Here is an 11167-nt window from a genome sequence, read left to right on the forward strand (position 1 = left end):
GCGCAGGAACACCTCGACCCCTCCGCCGCGCACACGCGATGCTAATTGAACTGTAAACGTTATCTGTGAGCACACAGGCGGCCCGAGTCAATGACATCTCCCGCTAACACGTCTAATCTTCCGCCGCGCACGCGGAATTCTTTTGGCTCGGTTAAACGGGAATCAGTAAACATTCATCATGATTATAACTAGAATAACCGTAAACCCGGGAGAGCAGCCGGCGGTAACGACTATCGCAGTTTAATTTAATTAGCGATTACGTTGGGAAAAGGAGCAGAAAAAAAGCCCTGGAAAACAGCTTTACCATGGTAACGGCCACCTGCGTGTGTGTTTTTCAGCTGATCGGGATGCTGTTGGCCTGCTGTCTGTCACGATTCATCACTGCCAATCAGTACGAGATGGTGTAGCGGCGTGTGCACAGGTGAGACACACACTCACAGACACACACACACACACACACACACACACACACACACACACTCACTCACTCACTCACACACACACACACACACACACACACACACACACACACACACACACACACACACTCACTCACTCACACACAGAGCTGGGTAGTAACTGATGTAATCTGGATTACGTAATCAGATTCCAAAAATGAAGTACTTGTAATTAGAGTAAATTACATTTTAAAGTACTCGTAATCAGACTACAGTTACATGATTACATATTATTCACACCATAGCAATAAATTATTCATAAATGATTGATTCTCACTAATTTCTCTTTTTCATCCTTTGCATTTTCCTTTCTAAAATAGCCTAGCGATTATATACATATTATATATGTATTTATACTCCATTTTTGTGGACATTCACACAAAGATCAGTCATTATTCAGGTGGCGACAGCATTTGACCACTGGATTTACAAAAATAATTTCAGGTTTAAGAAGGGTTTCAATATTGCATCAACTATTGATGAACACATTCATTTTTATTTGAATTATTACTAGGTTTTTTTTGACCATATATTATTAATGAATTAAAATGCACATATTCACGTCATTTCTTAGTTACATGTAATGCATTCCAAAACATTTTGTCATCTAAACCTTATTCACCGAATATATTTGCTTTAAGTACCCCTGAGATTTTAAAATAAATATTTCTATAATTAAGTATCACATTTGCATCTTCACGGTTTCTTTGATGTTGATTAATGATCACATGGCATGCAGGTAAATACAAATATTTCATCTTTTTTTATGTAGGAATAGTCCCACCTTCTAAATGAACGGGCCGAATTTCCCATAGAAACCTGACTAGACCAGCTAATGCACATGCACAGTACAAGCAGGTTATGATTCTGCATGCGCATTGGCTGGTCTAGCCTGAAAAATAAGCTTTTTAAACGCTGTTTGAGCATAAGAAAGCACTAGGCCATTAATTTCAGATGTTTGTTGCTGATTTGACATATGTAATTTAATTGTGAGTTCAGTCAGCAGTTTTTGAGATTTCAGGATTCCCCCATTCATTAAGATTTAGAAGGCGTTGCAAATATGGCCGCAGAGTGAAGAAACTTTCCTCGAAAGGGAGTTTGATTTAAAATGATTTATTTTATTTTTTTATGATTTAATTAATTGTCAGCTTTTCATTAAACACAACCCCCCTGCAGTTCCTTTACGAACCCTAGTTTGGGAAACCTTGATGTAATATAATATTTCATGCACTTTATGTTGTAAATTACAATGAATGGAACAAGTTTTCTTACTCTTCGCATTTTTTACATCATTATGGTACAAGATAATGCTATTTAAATCAATGTGATTAACGAGTTAAATCAAAAGTAATCTAAAAGTAATCTGATTATATTACCTAAAATGTGTAATGGATTACGTTACTGACTACAATTTTTGTCATGTAATCTGGAATCAGTAACGGATTACAATTTGTAAGTAATCTACCCAGCTCTGCACACACACATGTTGTTTTTTGTGGTTTATGGGGACTCTCCATAGGCGTAATGGTTTTTATACTGAACAAACTGTGTGTGCTATTGCCCTACACCAACCCTACACCTAAACTTAGCCCTCACAGGAGACTTTGTGCATTTTTAGATTTTCAAAAAAACACCATTTAGTATGTTTTTTAAGCCTTTTGAATTACGGGGACATAGGCAGTGTCCTCATAAACCACCTTCATATTGTAATACCTCATACCCATGTCATTATACAAATTTGTGTCCTCATAAACCACATAAACATGCACACACACACACACACACACACACAGACAGACACACACTCACAGACACACACACACACACACACACAGACAGACACACACACACACACACACACACACACACAGACAGACACACACTCACAGACAGACAGACAGACAGACAGGCAGTCATTTAAAAATGTGAGCTATTGACTAGCTTTAGCCGTAGCATACTGTCAAATAGCTCACAGGAGAATCGACTCTCAGGTAATTCTAATGGCGTTTGTATTTAATAAAATTTAAATATTTAATAAAATCGTTTCAGTATGTGTTTTCTTAGAGGGCAGCATAAATAATTTGCCCTTCCCATTATGAACAAGCAAGTATATATAGATTAAATAAATATAGATGTAAAAAAGGAAAAAAGTATGCATATAAAACCAATTATATAATTCAAATATAATTAATAAATCAATAAATAATTTACAAATTAAGATCATTAAATTGTGTGTTTGTGTATCAATTATGTATCAGTTATGTATATACATCAGTGGCAGGCCATGCATTTCACACCTAGGCCTTCAGTGGCGTCCTACATGAATTAATACCATCGTAATGATGCCATGGCTATAGAAACCATAATTCGTACACAGAAATGCAGTGTAACAGGGCATTGCATCACAGACAGGTATCTGAGGCTGCGAGAGTGAATGATATTACTAAAGCTAGAAACCCAATTAACACAATTCATCAAGTTTCCACACCTGCATAACGCATCATCTCTAGCTGAATCATTAACCTGACAAAATGACACATATATAATCAACCTGATGTTCTTACAGGCATTTATTTATTCAAACGTATTTATACCTTGCAGAGAACATTGGTGTAAAACAAATAAGGCGATTACATGCGTTTTAAAGTTGACCTAACAATTTAATGAACTCTTAATGGTTTTCATCTTCATGAGTCTCCCTGCCGGTCTGCCCGCGCGCTGTGGGAGGAAAATACTAGTTGCCTTGCCGGGAAAGCAAGCATTAAACATTAAAACATTAAAATGATAAAACTCATACAGGACGATGAAGAAAAGCGTATACATGTGTTTTAACGCAGTGGTTCTCAAACAAGTCCTGGGGACCCCCAGCCACCACATATTTTGTATGCCTCTCTCATAGGCCACACCCAGTTCAAGTCTTGCAGATTCTACTAATGAGCTGATGAGTTGAATCAGGTGTGTTAAATGAGGGAGACTTGCAAAATATGCTGTGGTTGGGGGTCCCCAGGACAGGTTTGAGAGCCACTGTTTTAACATGCCCCTATGACTCTCATCTTCACGCAGAGTCTCCCCGCCGGCCTGCCTCTGCCAGTGGCGCTGCGGCCGAAGGAAAGAAAGACCGGTTCATACAGCTCGACTCGGAAACTGAGATATTCTTACGGAAACTTAAACATGGCTTTATATCTTGCAAATAACATCAGAATACAACGCATAAAGCAATAAAAGCAAAAAATTAAACTTAACATACTATAGTAGTTTTTCATCTTCACGAGTCTTTTACAGCGCCGTTGCCGAGTAGGTGTCTGGTTGTTATTCGCCGCGGTCATTTAGTACTTTAGTGTGTAGATTTACAGAGGGCGAATATTTTTCAGAATGCACTGTACACAACATATACGGTGAGAAACAGTAATAACACTGTGAAAACAAAAATATTTAAAGTGATGCTGTTTGCTGGCTTTGACTAGTGCGCTCTGAGCATCCAATCAAAGGACGAGAAAATGCTGACGCTATCGTAAGCCTGCTAGATGGCCCTGGAGCTGCTAACTCGAAATCTGATTGGTTAAAGCAATGATTTCATTGCCGTTGATGTTAAACTACAGACGCCTGCACTGCTGATTCTGAAGGCCTTAGGCAGATTTATTTGACCCTGGCAGTACGATTGCTGAAATATGATTGGATAAGAGCTCTAATATAAATATACGCTACTGGAAGCAGCGCAACCAAGAGAAAAGCTAGGAAATGAAGAGAATAGACTATTGTAAATAATTTAATACACATTCAAGGAAAAATATATTAAAACTAATCAGTGATTCTGATAGTGTTTAGGCCAGCAGAGAAGGCATTGCTGGCCCTGACGGCCCACCACTGATACACATTAATAGTCAATTATATATATTCATTTGTACATATTGATATCAAACATCCAAATTTATGAGGGTTTTGTGACGTTATTGCTAACTTATAATATATAAGCATAATTGTTCACTTTTATATGAATATATATTTATTTAAATTCTCTCTCTCTCTCTATATATTATATAATTATATAATATATTTATACTATAATATAATATATATATTATATTATAATATATCATTAAAATATATATTTTATTTACATTAACAAAAATTACAATAATGAACTAAAATGTATATGTGTGTGTGTATATATGTATATATGTATATGCAACTGCATTGTTTAATTAATGCATTCTGGGTAAATTCTCTGCAAATGCAACAGTGTATTTTCTTAGCATAATTAAGTTTACTTATTTGTATTCTTGATGTGAACAGACAAAAAAAAATGAAGATGATGACAATCTGTGATTTTTTTTTTTTTTTTTTTTTTTTTTTTTGAGGATACATGCAATATTGCCTTAGAATTTCATCGAATTCCCTTTGGTAAAAAAACTTGATCTTGCCTCTTTGAATATGGAGAAATTTTAGAACTGTAGTGGAGTGGAGGAATTTTCAGTGAATAATAACTTAAATTTCAATCTCCTAACCAAAGCTGTGCTAAGAAAACTGTGTGTCAGAATGTATTTAAACCTTTTTCCCGTTTCTACAGGCACAGAAGACGTACGACACCTTGGAAAGGGAAAGCAACCCAAAAATGCTAGCACACTCCATTCTTTCTCATCTTTTTTTTATTCTCTCTCCTTTTATCTTTCATTCTGTCTTTCCTGTCTTCTTTTTTTCTCCTTTCCATCATTCCTTAATCATGCAGTTGTGACATGACCAAAGCCTCTCCTTTCGAAACGTCAGCGTTAGCGAGGAAAAGGAAATGGTTTTAAGACGCACTCCTGCGCACGCGTACTTTACTCTGTACAAAAACCTTGCATGCGGAAACCATCTCACACACACTAGAAGTAAAGTCAGCAGCGTTTCTGTAACACCGCGTCCTAACCGGTCACATACAAGCCAGTCGATATCGCAATCTCTCTCTAGCTGCATATCAAATATGTTCAGGTTAGCTGTGGTTTTTGCCACTTTTTCTATTTTTAGACAGAAATTACTTAACATTTGAAACAAACACAAGATATATAATTTTTTGAGAAGGAAAAACTATTTAAAAGCTGTGTTTTTTCTTATCTATCTGTCATTTTGTCAACTTGGTTTCTATTTGTCACATTGAAGTTGGTATCACCGCCCACAGTGAATTCTCATTGGTTCAGATAGCTGTATATTACACATCAAACATTCTGATTGGCTATTGTGGCTTTGCGCAGTATTTTTACAAATCTGGTTAGGACATGGTGATACTTAACCCCTAAAAAATGACTTCAATGCAAATTTGTTAGTTTGAAAATAGCATTTTCAAGAATAAAACTATTAAAAAAGAAAAAAATACAGATGACGATGTTTTTGTTGTTGTTGTTGCTGCTGTTGTAAAATCTTTGGCAAAGGGGTTTATCTCAGAAATGTCTTTTTTTTTTTTTTAGCTTCATTTTTTGCTCTACATCTCAGCGCTGGGTTGAAAGTGACTCGGCAAAATCACGTACAGAGTCAAAAACATCAATTTTGTCTCGTCGTGAAAGCCAAAAACAAGCAATTTTCTGCCACATATAGCTGCGTACAGAACTCAAATACATTTAGACTCAAGTCTTAACATGTGCCCTTAAAACTAGAGGCTTTTATGTCATTGTAAGACAAGCAGATATTTCAGAGTACAGATTTTAAGAGTATCTCCAAACACTGTTTAATGAGCGATTTAATGGGTAATTTTGCAGTTTATGGGTTCTAATTACAGTTTTACACCATATCTACTTTCCGAGACACTGTATTTTCTATTATTTTGTGACTTTTTACTCTAAGAATGTAATCGGCTCTGGGAATTTTCAATCTGCATGAGATATATGAAGGATAACAAGAATGATATTTCTAAGAATGCTAAGAAAAATATTTGAAAATATTGCACCTTAAAAAAAGCTCTAAAAAGGTTACCATTTGTCAGAACGCTTTGTGAAACGACACTGTTATATTACTTTTTACTCAAAAGTAAAAATAATAATAATCAGCATCATGTCATGCTAGCTAGAGTGATTATGTTAGCAGGAGAACCGCTAAAACAGATAGTTAAACGCTGGAAGAATTTGATTTACAACTTTATATAAAGTGGAATAATCGCAGGTTTTCTGGAGGTTTTCTGCATAATAAAGCGCTTTGTTGGTTCATTTTTGCAAGAATGAACCAAGCTTTAAGACACCTCTGCTGTTTATTTATTGTTTATTTATTTTGCATGTATGGTAGAAATCGCTGCAGTCTTTGGCTTTCTTTACTTTTTATTTTGAATCGTGAAGTACTGTCAACTGAATTCCATATTAACGTGTGCCAATGTGCATTTCACTTTTTTAATTTAATTTTGTGTTATTGTTTTGTATGGTTTTCTCATAGATCATTAATTCTAATTTAGGACGTGTAGCTGTAATATTAATGTCAAACCATCCATTTCTGCAGCTGCCCCTTGTGTTGATGGGTCATTAAGTATTAGAGTCCAGAATACATAGTCTGCTGAACACACGTGATGAACTACACATCTCCAGATAGACGAGCGGAGTAATAATATACTTTGTATAATATAAGAAAACTTTTTAAAATGCATCACCAGCTAGCATGCCAACAAAATGTACGTTGATATTGTAAACAACCGTGATCTCTATGAATAAAATGGTTCTTTGTCGTTATCAGCTTCTGGTTTGTCTTCATTTGAAGTTTGTGTGTTTGTGATGGATGGATGGGAGTGTAGGCCCATATACGTCGTCTTTTTCCCAGACACGTTGTGGTCGTGATTTCTAAATTGCCTAAAAGGTCTGGGTTATGGCTTTGTTTTCCTATTGACATGCTCTCTACATACGTTAATTATAAACGCATAATTGCATTGCTTTCAACCATTTTCTGTAGATCCCACCTTCTCGAATGGCACTATAGGTCATACACTGCCCGCATGCTATCAAACTACTTTTCAGTCATTACCTTCAGTATGTAAACAATAGCAAAACAAAGCCAAAACCCGGACTTTTTAGGCAATTTAGAAATCCCGGTCCGGACATGTCCGGGAAAAAGAGGACGTATGGTCACCCTAATGGTGTGAAATTGGCCTCGCTTGTTTGATCATGGCTTGAAGGCAGAACGCTGTTCCCTTTCTGACCGCTAGATGGCACCACGATGTTGTTGAAAAACGAAACGGTGGCGATTTGCGTTCATGGGGAAGCCCATGCAGATATGGATTTTAGAGAAGATCTATTTAATACAGAACATATGTATATATGATCTTCTCATATAATGAGAAGATCATATATAAAGAACAGATCTAATGCCCCCCAAAAAGCATGTCCTACTATCAGGGTGGTGATGGCGCAGTGGATAAGACGCATGCCTTTGGTGTGAGAGACCCGGGTTCGAATCCACTGTGAGACACCAATGTGTCCCTGAGCAAGACACTTAACCCCTAGTTGCTCCAGAGGCGTGCGACCTCTGACATATATAGCAATTGTAAGTCGCTTTGGATAAAAGCGTCAGCTAAATGAATAAATGTAAATGTAAATGTAAATCTGTCTGACACTTTATCTGAAACATCAAAACAAGTGAACATGTTCCTCTTTTGATAGCGAAGTGTCCAATACATTTGGTCCTCATCTTGAACAGTTTATCTACTGTTTTATCATTTAAAACCCAAACCTCATTTTTTGTGACATGTTTTGCATAGTTTTCTTGTGCTATCTTTCTTTACAATAAAATAATCTGCTAAATGACTAAATGTCCAATTCACTTTCCTTGATACTATTCAAAGCAACGACTGAAAAAGCGACTTGAGTGAACAAATCCATTTTGGAGAGGCTGTATGTAGATCTGTATTTGATTTATGACATTCACCCTTTTCCCTCTTGTCATAATATTTGCAAGTTAGTATTTGCATAATTCCACTGATCTGTGCAGGCTTGGCGTAGCTGCAGTCTCTTTAGGAATAACTTTTTTTTAAATAAAGTATATAGACTATGTATTTTTGTCTCTTTGTGAAAAATTAGTACCTTTCATATGTTTCAGCTATCATAAAATATCGTTCTGATGATGTGAAGAGCATTTTTGGGTACTTATTCCGATTTTTATTTACTTTTGTTGGCATATAAAGCCCTTGAAAAGTGGTTAGATCAGAAAGCTCCATTTATAGACACAACAAAATATAGTTTTTAAAATATTAAGTTTGGTATTCGGTAATCTTTGAACCATTCATTAAACAAAGTATATGTAAAATATAGACTGTATTCTGTATTTTTCTCTCTGTGAAAAATTGCCTTGATATAGTTCAGCTATCATAAAATGATGTGAAGAGCATTTTCGTTTCTTGTTAGCATATAAAGCCATTAACTTTGAAAAGTGGTAAGATCAGAAAGCTCCATTTATAGACAAAAAAATATTAAATATTAAGTTGGTATTCGCCATTTAAGCATGGTAAGTGAAAATAAAGCAAATGAAGAAAGCGTTGTGGCACTGTAAGTATGAGCTCTATGCACAATGTAGAAGCTACTTTCATCAATCCGGTAGTTCCCTCGAACTCTAGTATTCTTCTCGGCCACTCCACTGGCGTGTCTTTGACCGTGAGCTGCAGCCTTGGCACGCTGCCGGATTCCTTTTCTGCCCTCTGATTGGCTGTCGAGAGGCGCCGTCCTCCTGGCAACTGGCTTCTGATTGGACTAGAGCGGCTGAGCGGTGGTGGGCTGATGGCTCATCTCATGAATATTCATAAGCGGCATAGAGCTACATGCGGCCTCACTCTCGGTCGGTTGCTAGACGAGTCTGTTATCTTTCAGCGACTTTATCATCGGTTTCCTTGGGCATTGACGGACCTTTTCGGATTTAAGGAAAGCCAAATATCAGCAAAGGTGGGTGTTTGGAAGCTTGCGTTATTTGTTGACTCGATAGTTTGACGCTTAGTTTGCCGGCCGGCTCTTCCTTTATGAAATCAAGGAGTGGTAGGAAGCACAATGCGCTTTCAGAATACAGTTTTAATACATATTTACATTCAATTCGAATTAGTTTTACTAAATACCTAATAATCTGTATATTTCATTCCAAAGCATGTTTGTGCATATTCTGAAAAAGATTAGTAAGATTATTATTTATATTTCTTGGCTTCTCTGCCTCATATTCTGCATTTCACACAGATTTTTCTTTTGATTATATAATATTGTGTGCATCCCCACTCATTTTTAACGCATCTGTGTTGTTTCAGGTCACATTATCTGGTTACACAGGTTTGATTGACGTGTGCAAGCCACGCCCTTGCTTTAAATCCACCTGTGCTTTCAGAAACTCACTTTAGTGAAGCGCATGAGGAATCTGAGCACACGAGTAATAGCGAATAAATAGATCTATCTGGACCGTCCAGCCCAAGAATAACTACATCTACTGCTGCTCTTTGTTCTGCTTCTGATCAAAACCCTCCAGGTCAATAGGACAGCAAAGATGATGCAAATCTGCGATTCCTACAACCAAAAAAACTCTCTCTTCAATTCCATGAACCGGTTTATTGGTGCCGTGAGCAACATGGACCAGACGGTTATGGTGCCAAGTTTGCTGAGGGACGTCCCATTGGACCAGGAAGGGGAGAAAGAGGTGAACTCCTTCCAGGATAGAGACATGTACGGCTCTTATGTGCTCCTCAAATCAATTAGGAACGATATCGAATGGGGTGTACTTCAAGCCGAAGAGAAGCGCAAGGAAAAGCACGATGTGACAACGGCCCTGGAGATGTCTCGCATTGAACCGAACGATGAGGACTTGGAGAAGCTGTTTCATTTTCATCTAAACGGACTGCACACGGTTCTGGCAAAGCTCACCCGGAAAGCAAACACTTTAACAAACAGATACAAGCAAGAAATTGGTATCGGTGGCTGCGGGAATTGAAATGAATTAGAGTTTACTCCCTCCATCGCCAGTGGACCGCAACTTCACAAGAGGGTGCAGCAGGGGTTGAAGCCAAAAGGGCCCCTGGTGGCTTCCGTGCATCTTTAATTTCCCGGATCAGAAAAAAGACTTCTATTCGATGCCGGTTTACAAGCACCCTTAATTCCCCTGCTTATAACCCTTGATGTTGTTTGCACATTCTGGGTACTGGCTTGGAAACAGGCTTTTGAAATTAAATGCGATTTATTTAAGCAAACAAGCCAACATTTTAAAATATAAAAAATATATTCAAAAGACATTTCATTGGTAGTTTTGGCGGTGTATTAATGTAGATTATAACGGGCTGGGCTGAGAATTAATATCACTAATTATGTATAAAACACTGAAAAGCCGCTGGTACTTTATGACGTCAATCGTTGACGGAATCGTATGATGTTTCTTATGGATGTTGACAGATTCCTGGAGATTACGTCACAGTTACTGCTGGTAATTGTCTAGAAGGAAAGTTGTCATGTATTTTATTTCTATCACAAAGATGGTTCGGAAAATAAAAATTTTGTAAATGCAACCCCACTGATGTGACTCTTTACTCACTGCAAGTGTTTAACTCTTAACAATGAATCATTTCCTTCTGGGATCTCCTTGCAAAATATCACTTTACAGTATGCCTAGTGTACTTGCCTTATCGTGCTCAGCAAACATTGGGCTGTGTTTTGGCGCTCACAGCTGCTGCTGAGGCCCGCAAAGAGATCAGGCACGTTATATTAAGGCCTGGCAACATCTGAAAGAGTCGGGCACCTGCAGTG

At 37.4% G+C, this 11167-nt stretch overlaps 2 protein-coding genes across 2 annotated transcripts in view; both read left to right on the forward strand.

The window, feature by feature from the left end:
• tspan7 (tetraspanin 7) overlaps nucleotides 1-7148 on the forward strand; it is a 33808-nt gene extending 26660 nt beyond the window's left edge. Inside the window, exons 7-8 of the mRNA XM_079424947.1 lie at nucleotides 339-421; nucleotides 5026-7148. Of these exons, the coding sequence (XP_079281073.1) occupies nucleotides 339-407 (69 nt within the window). The 3' untranslated portion in view covers nucleotides 408-421; nucleotides 5026-7148. The remainder of the gene's footprint in view (nucleotides 1-338; nucleotides 422-5025) is intronic.
• A 2055-nt stretch (nucleotides 7149-9203) lies between these two features.
• On the forward strand, nucleotides 9204-10933 carry mid1ip1b (MID1 interacting protein 1b). The gene is made up of 2 exons (XM_079426268.1): nucleotides 9204-9337; nucleotides 9903-10933. The coding sequence occupies exon 2, from the start codon at nucleotides 9921-9923 to the stop codon at nucleotides 10359-10361; it is 441 nt and encodes a 146-aa protein (XP_079282394.1). The 5' UTR covers nucleotides 9204-9337; nucleotides 9903-9920; the 3' UTR covers nucleotides 10362-10933.
• Nucleotides 10934-11167: the final 234 nt, after the last annotated feature.

Source organism: Barbus barbus (genome assembly GCF_936440315.1).
Source record: "Barbus barbus genome assembly, chromosome: 9".
NCBI classification, from domain to species: Eukaryota; Metazoa; Chordata; class Actinopteri; order Cypriniformes; family Cyprinidae; genus Barbus; species Barbus barbus.

Bases quoted from the DNA above. Each gene is read 5' to 3' on its own strand.
- mid1ip1b (XM_079426268.1), top strand. From the start codon at position 9,921: ATGATGCAAATCTGCGATTCCTACAACCAAAAAAACTCTCTCTTCAAT.